Source organism: Lithobates pipiens, unplaced genomic scaffold (assembly GCF_037356315.1).
Source record: "Lithobates pipiens isolate NorthernLeopardFrog02 unplaced genomic scaffold, aLitPip1_a1.2 Scaffold_16, whole genome shotgun sequence".
In the NCBI taxonomy this organism is placed as follows: domain Eukaryota; kingdom Metazoa; phylum Chordata; class Amphibia; order Anura; family Ranidae; genus Lithobates; species Lithobates pipiens.
In genome coordinates this window covers 66,026,160-66,040,874 of record NW_027507748.1, presented here as the reverse complement: position 1 = coordinate 66,040,874, position 14,715 = coordinate 66,026,160, and the positions used below count along the sequence as shown (strand labels likewise).

Below are 14,715 nucleotides of genomic sequence, written 5' to 3'. Positions count from 1 at the left end.
AATTGCTGAAAGGTTGCAACACAGGATAGTCCAGATGGTGGATAAGCAGCCCCAAACAAGTTCCAAAGAAATAATTAAGCTGTCCTACAGGCTCAGGGAGCATCAATGTCAGCGCAAACTATCCATCGACATTTAAATGAAATGAAACAATATGGCAGGAGACCAGGGGCGGGCTGGGCCGGGGGGCAGGGTGGAAATCTCCCCCCAGGCCGTCTAACTTTTAATCAAAACAGGCTGTTTGCTGACATTTTTTTTTTTTTTTTTTGAGGAAGTCGGCCGCTGATTGGCTGTGTTGCTGCTGCGCTGCATTCTGGGAGTTGTAGTCTGGTGGGTAGAGACTGGAGGGAACTGAGCAGGGAAGCAGGTAACTTCTATTCCCGGCAGGGAGACCCATCACTTCACAGGGGGGTCGGTCAGCCAGCAACTTCAAGCTATCATTCTCCTGCTGCTGTGTTAACTCTCCTACTGGCTGCTCTCCTATAACCTCTCTCTCCTTTCAGGAAACATCACGTTTGTTTCTGTTCAGATTCTTTCATTTATTCCAGGCTGATTTCACTCATGCTTCACCCCCCTCCCCCTCCCTCTGTGTACTCATCTCTCCTGGTCGGTACAATCTTGCTGTAGGTAAGTCACACTCTCCTTGCACCAATTCACTTATCTTTTTCCCATTCATTTTATCTTCTCTCCTGTTTTGTAATTCTGCTCTCCTCATATAAATCACTGTAGCCTCTCAGCTCTGGGCATTCCACACATGTATTTGGGCTGACACCCTTTCCATCCCAGCTTACTTTTGCCTAATACAATAGTTCTGTCAGAATCATGCCTCAGTCTAACACATGCAGCCCCTCACTCTCCATTAAATTATACTACAGAATTTGGGCTTTTTCACACTAGTGCAGTGACTGGCATTTTTCCACACTGAAAAAAATACCAGTCACTGCTAGAGCACATAGAATACAGCTGTTCTCTATGTGCCCCATTTACACTGCAGTACCGTCCAGAGGTGCGGTGCAGTAAGCTGCAATAATATACAGTAATTCTACATTTTATCGCAGTGCACTGGATGGCACTGACATAGTTATCAATCAGTCCTTCTCAAACTGACAGAAATGCAGCAGCATTTTTTTTTTCCTTCCAGTGACCCCACAGCATGTCACAAACATTATGGCACTATTACCCCCATTCCCTCTTCCACCTGGGGGGGGCGCAGTTTGCTATCTTTGCCTGGGCACTGGATGACCTTGTCCCCGCATTACACAGAGGGATCACCTGCAGAAAAGACTCGGGAATGGTACAGTACATGATGTCCTGCTGGGAGCTGGCCATTCCCTGTGGGTCCTGCTGGAACTAATCATGGCCTGTTGGCAGTGGCGGCTGGTGCTAAAATATTTGGGGGGGGGGGGGGGGGGGGGCAAACTGAAAAAAATGTGAAAAAAAAAAATTATTCGCAGCCACTGTGCCAATCAAATGCTGCCAGTGTGACAGTATGCCACCCGCTTGCCTTCTGCCCTGCACTTGCCCTGTCTTGTGGGGCAGCAGGTGACAACGAGTGGGTCCTTCATGCGTCTCCTGCACTTCTTTTCCTCCCGTCCTCTCCTCCCATCAGGCGTCCAATAGCGGCGCCTGTTTCAGCCAATCAGGTGACAGGTAACATGACTTGAGCAACCTGATTGGCTGTGAGCCAGGTCAGTGTTAGGAAAGCAATGTCTTCGGTTCTCTAACACACCAATAAGTAATCGGCGAATGCACAGCAGTGTGCCCGCTGTTTTCCCTTTTGGAAGCCTATTAGAGCCCATGGTTCTAATCAGGAAGCCTATTTGAGCCTATGGCTCTAATCAGGCATTTCCAAAGAAACTCCACCACTGTAATTCATATGCATGGCGCCCAACAAAGGACCAGGCACATGAATAGGGGGCGGCAGCAGCAACCATATATAGATTCATGCAATCTATCTATGTGAGAGAGCGAGTGACAGGGGGGCAGCGCTCATGCACCTTTATGGACGCACCACCGCTGCCTGTTGGTCCTACTGGGAGCTGGCTATGGCCAGTGCCCAGCAGGACCCACAGGCTGGGAGCTGGCCATGCACCTGTAGGTCCTGCTGGGAGCTTATCATGGCCTGTAGGGCTCTGCTGGCCACTAGCCATGGGTAACCTTGTAATACAAGGTGGGCATAGATAGTGAACTTATTTGGGGTTAAAGTGGGCCACGTGACTGGACTTGCCCCCCAGGCCTAAGGCTGTCAGCCCTCCCCTGCAGGAGACCCAGGAGGACCCCACTGCTGACACAGAGACATAAAAAAGCAAGACTACAGTTTGCCAAAATGTACTTGAGTAAGCCAAAATCCTTCTGGGAAAACGGCTTGCAGACAGATGAGACCAAGATAGAGATTTTTGGTAAAGCACATCATTCTACTGTTTACTGAAAACAATGCGGCCTACAAAGAAAAGAACACAGCACCTACAGTGAAATATAGTGGAGGTTCAATTATGTTTTGGGGTTGTTTTGCTGCCTCTGGCACTGGGTGCCTTAAATGTGTACAAGGCATCATGAAATCTGAGGATTACCAAAGGATTTTGGGTCGCACTGTAGAGCCCGTGTCAGAAAGCTGGGTTTGCATCCGAGGTCTTGCATCTTCCAGCAGGACAATGACGCCAAACATACGTTAAAAAGCACCCAGAAATGGATGGCAACAAAGCACTGGAGAGTTCTAAAGTGGCCAGCAATGAGTACAGATCTAAATCCCATTGAACAACTGTGGAAAGATCTTAAAATTGCTGTTGGGAAAAGGCGCCCTTCCAATAAGAGAGACCTGGAGCAGTTTGCAAAGGAAGACTGGTCCAAAATTCCGGGCGAGAGGTAGAAGAAGCTTATTGATGGTTATGGGAAGCTACTGATTTCAGTTATTTTTTCCAAAGGGTGCGCAACCAAATATTAAGTTATGGGTGCCAAGAATTTTGACCAGCCCATTTTTGGAATTTTGTGTGACATTATGTCCAATTAGCTTTTTTTCCTCCCTTTTTTTCTTTTGTTCCAATACAATCAAAGGCAATAAACGTGTGTATAGCAAAACATGTGTTACTGCAATACTTTTCTGTGAGAAATACTTGATTTTCTGGAAGAATTTCTGCGGTGCCAACAATTTCGGCCATAGCTGTATGTATATGTATTTTAGAATAAACCACCTTATTATGACCCCCTGATGAAGATTTATGCAATTGTAATCTAAATTAGAAATGGGTCGAACACCCCCCTGTTCGATTCACACCAGAACTCCCAAACAGAGAAAAGGCCTGGCCCGAACAAAAAACCATATTAAAGTCTATGGGAGCTAAACTTGAAAAATCAAAAATTCTCACTTTGAAGGCTTTTTCTTTTTCTGGAAAAATGTCTGGGGTGCCAACAATTTCGGCCATGACTGTATATCACAATCATTGAAAAACAACAGTAAGAAATAACAGTTGTATAGAATAAGAAGACACTTACAGTCATCAAAGAAGATGGCAAAAATCAATGTGTTGTCCCATGCAGATCTCACGGTGTAAACTCAAAGAGACTACAAAGGACGCCAATATGGCTGTCCCAGCTAGACTACAAACCAAAATAAATATAATATATATAGTTAGGTATACTATATACACTAACTATGTATATATTATATTTCTTTTGTAATTGTAATCGAAATACATCGGAACTAATTTGCTATATAAAGGCATCTAAAATTGTCCATATGTGGTCAATTATGATGGTTAACTTAAGTGTAGACATCATCAATCTGATTATTATTATTATTATTATTTGTCTATTTATTATTATATGATTATTATTATTATTATTACTATCGCTGTTTTTTAATATGGATCAGTAAACTACGCAACATGTTTTAACCAACTTTCTGTATATTTGTGTATATATTGAATGCCTTAAAAATCCCATACATCAGCAATCAATACACAAGCAAATTTTTACTCTTTTAAGGATGTATAACATCTAATGTATAAGGATTATAACATCTAGACTGGATCAGATATTTACACAATACACATAACACAAGTTAAGGCCATGCATTAACGCACAACAATGGGCTTGATAGGTCTTAAAACAGTAATATTTAAAAATGGATGAGCCTAAATATATGGTGTTGGTTAGTCTAGATATATGAAGTGAAGTAAATTTCATTGAAATTGCAAATCTTCGGAATACCTCTTCGGGATGCTTCAAAGCTGTCAAACAAGTTGATTCTCTGGATATCGTAGGTCAGTGTAGATGTAGTGTTGGGCACCAGTGTTCGGTTTCTGTTGATATTGGTGACTGCAAACTTGAAAGCTAGTTCTTCCATATTCACCGGCTCATTTTCCTGTGTCTCGAAAATACCTCCTGTAAACCAGAGATAAAGCAACAGAGTGGTTACTAATGTGTTGGAACTATGTTCAAAATAGCCAAAGTAGGCATGTAATGTGATAGCTATATACAGTATTTAGTCAGCTAGAAAAATGAACACGTAGCTACTAAGATCCCCTTAAAAAATCCTCAGCATTGCATTTCCAGCTGATCCAGAGAAATGAAAAGCCAAGACAGCATGTCCAATTTGACCTAAAAATATCCTGTGCTTTTCCTATGGGTGAGCCTGCAGTTTGCCCATACAGGCATATTGGTGGCTCAACTGGCTAAATGTGGTCACCTTTCTTACTTTCGCTCCCCTGCTGCTCTATTTAACTATGACTTGGAGCTTGTACACTGCTTATAACTCTTTCTCCACCTTCATATAACAATGTTAGCAGAGTCAGCTTTTGTGATGGGTAAACCTTGCAATTGCACAAGGCCCCCACATACTTAAGGGTTATCATTTGCTGCCTCCTACTACCCAAAGCCTCCCTTGCATTCTGGATCTTTTGATCCAGCGAAGGATCAGAACACATGGGAAGACAGAGACTAGAAGCTGTAACATATTGGTGTCCAACCTGCGGCCAGTCCCATCATGCCTCTGCCTTTGGGAGTCATGCTTTCAACTGTGAGCCTTGCAATGCCTCATGCGTCCTTTAGTTTCACAACTGCTGGAGGGCCGCAGGTTGGACTCCCATGCTGTAAGACATGGAGAGTTCAGTTAAATATTCAAGTAGTACATCACACCTACCTCAGCCCAAACAGGCTGTATAAAATGGGGAGAATATCTGTGCCAAACTGTGAGATGGGGGCAAGAGGAAGCAGATTTCCTCCATCTAACGTGGTATTGTAGTAGCATAATGAGATATTGACGACAAGTTATTAGCAAATTGATAGAAGTTATAAATAGGCCAGTCCCAGATACCATGGAAGGAGTATTACCACTTCAAGAAAGTCAGACAATAGTGAACCTCTTCACTGGTTGAGAAGCCACAGGTGCTGACAATGTGTAATGTGATGAATGGAAGAAATATTTCTGGACAGTCAAACTCCGAAAAAAACTTTGCCTTTTATTCAAAAACACTCACGATCAAAAGTACACGCCACAGCAGACAAGATAGCTAACACGTTTTGCACTTATAACCAGTGTTCACTCATAGTGTTAGCTATCTTGTCTGCTGTGGCATGTACTTTTGATCATGAGTGTTTTTGAATAAAAGGCAAAGTTTTTTCAGTGCGGCTGTCCAGATATATTTCTTCCATTCATCCCAGATGCAGTGGAGGTATGTTTGTTTTTTAAGACTACTAGAAGACGAAATAAACCAAAATACACCAACATATTTTTGCAGGAAGTGTTGTTTCTAGTGCGAAAACAAATAGTGTAAAAATGGATCCAACCAGCACCCCCGGCACTTAGTCAATGGGTGAAAGCTGTAAACCATGTCCTACCATATGGAAGAATAATATATGAACATAGGGGAAATGTGAAAAAATATTATAAAATCTCGAGGAAGTGGAGCAAATTCCATTTATCTTGATATAAATGAACGGCAAAATTAGATATACAGTTTATGAAAATGGTATGTGTAAGTATTGTATAGAGTTGGTACTAGCAGGGAGAAATAGTGACTCGAGATAGTGGACGCGAGAGATGACATGGGGGGGGGGGGGGCTTTGTGACAGGGATTGGTCTGCTCTCCGCCCCAAAGCACCTTGTCCCCATGTTGATGATATCTTTGAATGAACTCATGCAAAAAGTCTGTTTAACTTGTAGGCGATTTAATTCAGAAAGGTAGAAAGACCCAAAGGTGAAAAGTATTCTATACTCTATGAAGTGGATTTTGGCAGAGGGACTGCACTATTTTAGTCAAGAGGGCCCAATCTGATTCTTACCCAGGGACCCAATATACACTATATTACCAAAAGTACTGGGATGCCTGCCTTTACACACACACACATGAACTTTAATGGCATCCCAATCTTAGTCCGTAGGGTTCAATATTGCAGCTATAACATTTTCAACTCTTCTGGGAAGGCTGTCCACAAGGCTTAGGAGTGTGTCTATGGGAATGTTTGACCATTCTTCCAGAAGCGCATTTGTGAGGTCAGGTCTATTGGGTTGAGGTCAGGACTCTGTGCAGGCCAGTCAAGTTCCTCCACCCCAAACTCTTTCATCCATGTCTTTTTGGACCTTGATTTGTGCACTGGTCCAAATCATTTGGTGGAGGGGGATTATGGTGTGGGATTGTTTTTCAGGGGTTGGGCTTGGCCCCTTAGTTGCAGTGAAGGGAACTCTTAAGGCGTCAGCATACCAAGACATTTTGAACAATTTCATGTTCCCAACTTTGTGTTTGGGTTTGGCCCCTTTCTGTTCCAACATGACTGTGCACCATTACACAAAGTAAGGTCCATAAAGATACGGATGAGAGAGTTTGGGGTGGAGGAACTTGACTGGCCTGCACAGAGTTTTGACCTCAACCCGATAGAACAGATGAATTAGAGTGGAGACTGTGAACCAGGCCTTCGCATCCTGGTGGGACGGGAGACCCAGGTGGAGCAGTGGTGGGAGGGGGGATGCCCTGCTGCTTAGCCACATCAATTGTTATTCCATGAAACCTGACCGTCGGCTCTAAAAAACAGATGCTGCAGGCATCACACTGGTACACCTACTTCAGCAAAATGATGTACAGGTACATAGTTTTGTGGGAAGTGGTTAATCTACATGTAATATTCCACCCAATTGTGTTTAGCTGATTAGTGGGCATGGAGGAGGAGGGAGGGAGTGGGCTGTCATTTACCATGTGTATATGCCAACATGTCTGACTCTATAGTCACATGGCCTGCTCAGGTGTGATAGGGAGGATATGTTCAGCATAGAAACTCACTGAAAAATGTGCAGAGTTGCCACCACAGTTGCAAAATCCCTAGTTGAATTTGGGACCTGAACAGAAGGGGAAAACCTAGAACAGTAGGATCAACCAGGTTTTTTGCAGAATACAGAAAACGAATCCTATAGTGACTGAATGATTATGAACAGCATGTAATACACCATTTATTAATATTTTTTTTAGGATGTGGCTTTAGTGACACTTTAAATCTGTTTGACTAGCCATTGCCAGAAAATGGAAAAATCCCCACAACCTATTCCGGAGGTTATTGCCACATTAAATAACCACTGCTTTTTAGAATACATGTTTACTAAAGCTCATCTGCAAATTCCCACTTTTCTCACTAAATGTGATCCATGGTTTACAGATCAAAGAAGCCTAGTATTAACATGACACATATGAACCCGTGATCAAGGCCTTTTGTGTCGAAACATGTTAGCTTTTTTACTGTTTTTCTACCTACCTGTATGTAGTAATAAAGACTCTCTATTTGGATTACTGGAGTTGCCGGCTACATACTTTTTTTGACGGATAGCATAAAACACACCCTTTATTCATCGCTGCGCCTTCTCCTTCAATTATGATGTTTGATTAATGGTCCTGCTTATACATACTATTATATTATTATATATAATAGTATATATATATTATATTCTAGGAGGTATGTTCATCTCTACTCTACTAGTAATATCCCTGTGTAGTAGATCCCTTCCGTAACATATCCCTATCATGATCACAATTACAATTGCAACTACCTTGCTTCGTATTCGGACCAGCATACGGATGAACGGTTTTCCCGATAGGAATTGAGTCCATCGGACCGATTTGAAACACGTTCTATTTCTAGGTCAGTCAAGTTTTTTTAATGAAAAATGATGGGATTAGCCCATACACGATCAGATTGTCCGACGGACTGATTCCGTCGGACCTAGCCCGCCGGAAAGTCCGATAGTGTGTACGCGGCATAAAGGGCACTAAATATTGGTTGGTTTGTTTACAAATATTTGAATGATAATGCCTCCTTAATACCAAATACACCGGCTTCCATATGTTTGTTATTGTACTTTCTGTATTTCCAATGAAAATGTTCAATAAAAAAAAACAAAAAAATATATATTTAATAATGTGGCCATGATTACAGAGCTGCATTAGTTTATGTCCTACTGTATATATCTGCCTAGAATTCAGCTTTAAGTAGGTAGACTGGAATTGAAGCGGAATTCTGCTCTGTGTCGTCCCACCAGTGCCCTTGGCCTGTGACTAAATACAACTGACATATTACACTTATACCTTGACTGTCACTGTTTGAATATGCAGCATTTTTTTTATTTTTTATTAAAACAAGCACGTCCTAATAGACTGGCCTCTTCTGTCCAGGGCAGACTTGTCAGAATCCTCCATGTCGACAGCCAGACAGGATTTCATACCGACCGTCCCCTTGAGGCTCTTTTTCTCTAAATTGTTAAAGCATTTTCTTACTCCATCTCTCTAGTGTATCAATCAGTGCTGGCTTAGAATATAAATCTGAATAGAGCCCAACGCATGAAGTATCTTAGCAAAACTAAGCTTAATAGAACTCTATTTTTGCTGACACGGTATATCTTTACATAGGACAAGAAGCTGCGATATCCCACCGGGGAAACCCAGATCTTGTTTCTTTACTGTCTCAGAATTCCGACTAATTTTAGGAAATAGGTTTCCAAATTGCTCAGACTGGCTACAACCCAAGGGGAAAAAAAACAGGTGAAGGCTTTATAGCGGAAATATGAAATTTAATTGGGGATGGAGAGTATGGCAGTTTACAAAAATTCTCTGGAGTCAAATTGTCAGCTCAATATGGCTAATAATTTTTCAAAAGTACATAAATTGTAGAATTAGAAGGTTGTATTATTAGGGGTAGAGCAATCAACATCTCTTTGGAATACAGCAAAACTTGTTTGGAGATACATATTTCAGCACATTGTTAAAAAGATGTCAGTGTATAGCAATAAAAATATGCTTTCATAGAGAAGCCCTAGCTACATGCTTTAAACATCTTTTCATAAAAACATAATTGTAAAACAACCATAAAATCATCCTATAAAACCAGGTTACATATTATGGCTGCGCTGTGCCCTATTACAAAGGTTTGTAGATATATGAGCTTCTGTAAGAATAGTCAAACATTCCCATAGACACAATTCTAAACCTTGTGGACAGCCTTTCCAGAAGAGTTGAAGCTGTTATAGCTGCAAAGGGTGGGCCAACGCAATATTGAACCCTACGGACTAAGACTGGGATGCCATTAAAGTTAATATGCGTGTAAAGGAAGGCATCCCAATACTTTAGGTAATATAGTATATGTTCTCATCGTGCTTCTTGCGGAAAGCCTGGATAACCCTGGTTAACGAGTGTCAATGTAGCAGAAAGCATACTCTATATTGTCAAAAGTATTAGGACACCTGCCTTTACACGCACATGAGCTTTAATGGCATCCCAGTCTCAGTCTGTAGGGTTCAATATTGAGTTGGCCCACCCTTTGCAGCTATAACAGCTTCAATTCTTCTGGGAAGGCTGTCCACAGGGTTTATTCATGTGTCTATGGGAACCTTTGACCATTCATCCACAAGCGCATTTGTGAGGTCAGGCAATGATGTGGACAAGAAGACTTGGCTCGCTGACTCCGCTCTAATTGATCCCAAACATGTTCTATCATGTCGAGGTTAGGGTTGTGCAGGTCAGTCAAGTTCTTCCACCCCAAATTGCTTATCCATTTCTTTATGGTCCTTACTTTGTGCACTGGTGAGCAGTCATGTTGGTGTGCAGTCATGTTGGAATAGGAAGGAGCCATCCCCAAACTGTTCCCACAAAGTTGGGAGCATGAAATTGTCTTGGTATGCTAATGCCTTAAGTGTTCCCTTCACTGGAATTAGGGGGCCAAGCCCAACCCATTAAAAACCCCACACCATAATCCCCCCTCCACCAAATGATTTGGACCAGTGCACAAAGCACAGTCCATAAATATATGGATGAGCGAGATTGGGGTGGAAGAACTTGACTGGCCTACACAGAGTCCTTACCTCAACCTGATAGAACACCTTTGGGTGAATTGGAGTGGAGACTGCATTGCCACATCAGTGCCTGACCTTACAAGTGTGCTTCTGGAAGAATGGAAGAATGGTCAAACATTCCCATAGACGCACTCCTAAACCCTGTGGACAGTCTTCCCAGAAGAGTTGAATCTGATAAAAGCTGCAAAGGGTGGGCCAACTCAATATTGAACCCTATGGACTAAAGCCTCGTACACACACTACAATTGTTGGCCAACCGAGCTTCTGACTTTTGTCTTAAGGGCGTGTGCCAGGATCTTGCCTTGCATACTAACGGTACACAATTGTCATGCAACAAACACGAATGTAGTGACATACTATGAGGAATTACAGCTCTTGAGTGCCACCCTATGGGCCTCTTCTGCTAATTTCGTGTTTGGTGAGCATTGATTCCCAGCGTGCGTGTTTGTACTTTCGACTTGTGTGATGAATTTGTGTACTGACCATACGAAAATCTGACGTCAAACCATTGTCCATCGAAAATTTACTAGCCTGTCATCCAACATTTGTTGGCTGAAAGTTGCACAACAATTGTCAAAAAGGAGCGTACTAATGGTAAGATTTTAGGACAACAGTCTGTCAACAGACAATCCCATGCCAACAATCGTCCTGTGTATACGAGGCTTTAAGACTGGGCTTCCATTAAAGTTGTGCTGTAAAGGCAAAACATTTGGTAATATAGTGTATATTCCTATCGTACACCTTCTTGTGTAAAGCCTGGAGCATGAGGGCTGTTTAGCAACAGCCAGGTGGTTAACAGGTGCCAAAGTAGAAGAAAGCATATGTCCCCAGCATACCTGGGATCCATACAATAGCTTCTACTGACCATATAACTTACATGGCAGCAAAGTGGCACTGTGGAAGCTCTGTGGTGCCTGATTTCCTCCAGAGATGATGCTTGCCCTTCAGGCCAAAGAGTTCAATCTTTATTTCCTCAGACCAGAGAATTTTGTGTCCTTCAGGTGCCTTTTGGCAAACTCCATCTGTCTTTTACTGAGGAGTTTATGGATGATGGAGGCCACTGTGCTCATTTGGACCCTCAATGCTACAGAAATGTTTCTGCATCCTTCACCAGATCTGTACCTCGATGCAATCCTGTCTCGGAGGTCTACAGACAATTCCTTGGACTTCATGGCTTGGTTGACATGCGCTATTAACTGTGGGACCTTTTATAGACAGGTGTGTGCCTTTCCAAATCATGTCAACTAAATTTGCCACAGGTGGACTCCAATCCAATTGTAGTAACATCTCAAGGTTGATCAGTGGAAACCGGATGCACTAGAGCTCAATTTTGAGTGTCATTGCAAAGGATGTGAATAATTAAGTATGTGTGATTTGTTTTGTTTTTTATTTTCAGTAAATTTGCAAAGATTTCAAACAAACGTATTTCACATTGTCATGATGGGGTATTTTTTTTAGAATTTTGAGGAATATAATGAATTTAATAAATTTTAGAATAAGGCTGTAACATAAAATGTGGAAAAAGTGAAGCGTCATGAATACTTTCCGGATGTACTGTATTGACAAATCCCATATTCCAACTCAGCAGCAAGCAAGCTACATTCTTACATACAGGGGAACCATTGAGAACGAACATATCCACCTTCTAATAGGAAGATAGAAAACAGCAGCAGCCCAAAAAAAAATTATTTGGAAATTTGGAGGAGGCTGAAAACAATACAAGGTACTTTTTGAGTTAATACACACTTCAATTATATATATATATATATATATATATATATATATATACTTTTTTTTTTTTTTAAAGCAGAATTCAGTGTCACTTTTTTAGACACAGGGAGGTCCCCCATGATGGCAATCAGCCGCTATGGTAGTGCAGTTTCTGGTTAATATGGTCAGAAGCCAACTAATCAACCAGTATACGCAATCAGCCAATTTTTAATTGCACTGATCGCTGTATAAATGTGAATGGTCCCAAAATCACACCAAAAGTGTCCAATATGTCCACCATAATGTCACAGTCACGATAAAAATCGCTAATCACCGCCATTACTAGTAAAAAACAAAAATCAATTAAATGCCATAAACTATCCCCTATTTTGTGGACGCTATCATTTTTGCGCAAACCAATCAATAAACGCTTATTGCGATTTTTTTAACCAAAAATATGTAGAAGAATACGTATTGGCAAAAACTGAGTGGAAAAAAAATCAATTGTCAGTTAAAGTGACACAGTGCCGAATTGCAAATAGGGGCTTAAATAATTAAAAAAGCAACATTGGCTGCTGTGCACAACTATGGGGAGTCAGAGATGATTTCAGCACCATGGACAGCATCCAGTGCACACAGTAATATAAAGGGATTTCCAGCTGATATAGTCCTAGTTACACATTAGCAGATTGGTTTACTTTCTGTATACTTTATGTATTCTCCACAGTGCCCCCCCCCCCCAACCTCTCAAACTGATACCCAGCCTACTGCAGCCCCCCATAAAAGCACAAAGAGAGGAGCGCCTCTGGTGTAGATATAAAGTACAGTTTTTATTAATACATTCTTTATATAGACAACTCATATTTTGTAGTAGATTAAAAGCACAAGGTTGAAATCCATCAGGGAATCATCAGGTCTCATTCCGCTCACAGGGAATGCCTGGCCATGTGATGAAAACACACCGCTGATTGTAAAAAGGCTGGCCGCGGTGGGGACACTGCTCTTTCAAAACGAGGCTTGGGGTGCTGTTGTGGACGGCGCGAAGACATGACGTCACTGGTAAACGACGCGTTTCCTGAGCGTTTGGGTCACGATGACGTGGCGGCCGCGCTCCTTCATCAAGCTGGTGATGGACAGGGGGAGGGAGGCTAAAATACTAATGGAGCGAGGGAGTGGCTATGCAAAAACCGAACCGCACTAAAGGGCAGCCCGTCCCTCAACAGCGCTACAGGCAGAAATGAAAGTAAATGACAGAATAAACCAAACAAAATTAATTAAATTAAAAAATAATAACACGTTGATATTAAATTTATGTTAAGATTAGATGTGCCAGATCATGGATAATGTAACCGAGGAAATATATATAAATAAATATGTAAATAAGTATATATGGAAAAATATATACACAAAAAAATAAATATAAATAAAGATATGTGTTATTCAAGCAGGACCAGGGATAGATTACCAATGTAAAAACGACATATGTAAAATACATGATTAGGTTAAAAATAGCTTACTTAGTAAAAAGTAATTAAAATAAATGAAGATAATCAGGGTAAATACTCCTGAGCGAAAGGGCCAATAGATAATTATTAATTAAAAAATAAGAAGTAATAAAAATTAATGGTGATCATAGAAGGATACAAAATTAATTAAATAATAATTATCAGGAGTATGAAATATTTAAAAAAAAATATATTTTTCTAAAAATATATGTATCTCAATGGGTAAAACAGAAAGGTATAGCAAAAATGTGTATGGTGTGCCACATCCAGATTGAACATAAGTAAGGGGGGGGGGGAGGGGGCGCACAAGACAAAAGGGGAAGAGGTGGGGAAGGGAAAGAAAGAGGGGAAGGGGGAAGGAAAGGAGAAAAAATGAATTAACTAAGGGAACATCCAACATTTTATGAAGGGATTGTATTATTACCAAGGAAGAATGTATAATCAAAATTGCATTAGCAATATGAGATAAAATTATATGAGGGACAAACCATCATTTCAAAAAATTACAATAAACCAACTGCTGGTAACTCTTATCTGCATTTTAAGAGTTGCCATTATCCAAAATGGATCAAGAATATTCCGAAAGGTCAATTCTGTCGGCTTCGACAGAATTGTACCAGAGATCCCAACTACATAGAACTCAGTTCATCTCTAAAAACAAAGTTTATAGACAAAAAATATCCAGAGTCCTTGGTTGATGATGCATTTAAATATTATCTCCATGGGAAACCTGCTAAAATGAGTCAACCCCCTAAAAACTGTTCTAGCAGGTTTATAACCACTTTTCACAATAATAATGGGAGGGCCCCGATTTTGAAAACTAATATTGCACCCAGAAAATTCAAGCCAATCGCAACTTCTCTACCTCTACCTACATTAATGTACACCTGTACCTACATTAATACCTTTAACAGGTATGTATCAATGCCAAAAGGCACTATGCAAAACTTGCAAATTTGTCCAACACAGACAAAAATCATTTACCTCTAAGGGCAAAACATACATATTGAAGGAATTTTTCAACTGTTCCTCTGATTTTGTGGTCTACGGACTTAGTTGCCAATGTGGCCTGATTTATGTAGGTAGGACCATCAGGGCTTTGAGATAAAGATGTGTGGAACATAAGAGACTTATTGAGGGGGGCACTGACCCACATAGTGTCCTCAGACACTTTTCTCA

General features: G+C 41.1%; 1 protein-coding gene across 6 annotated transcripts in view; it reads right to left on the bottom strand.

Moving 5' to 3' along the window:
- GRIK1 (glutamate ionotropic receptor kainate type subunit 1) overlaps positions 1–14,715 on the bottom strand; it is a 626,279-nt gene that overhangs the window by 383,514 nt on the left and 228,050 nt on the right. For all 6 annotated transcript variants that reach the window (XM_077480009.1, XM_077480011.1, XM_077480010.1 and 3 more), the window contains exon 2: positions 4,204–4,377. In XM_077480009.1, coding sequence (XP_077336135.1) covers positions 4,204–4,377 — 174 coding nt within the window. The remainder of the gene's footprint in view (positions 1–4,203; positions 4,378–14,715) is intronic.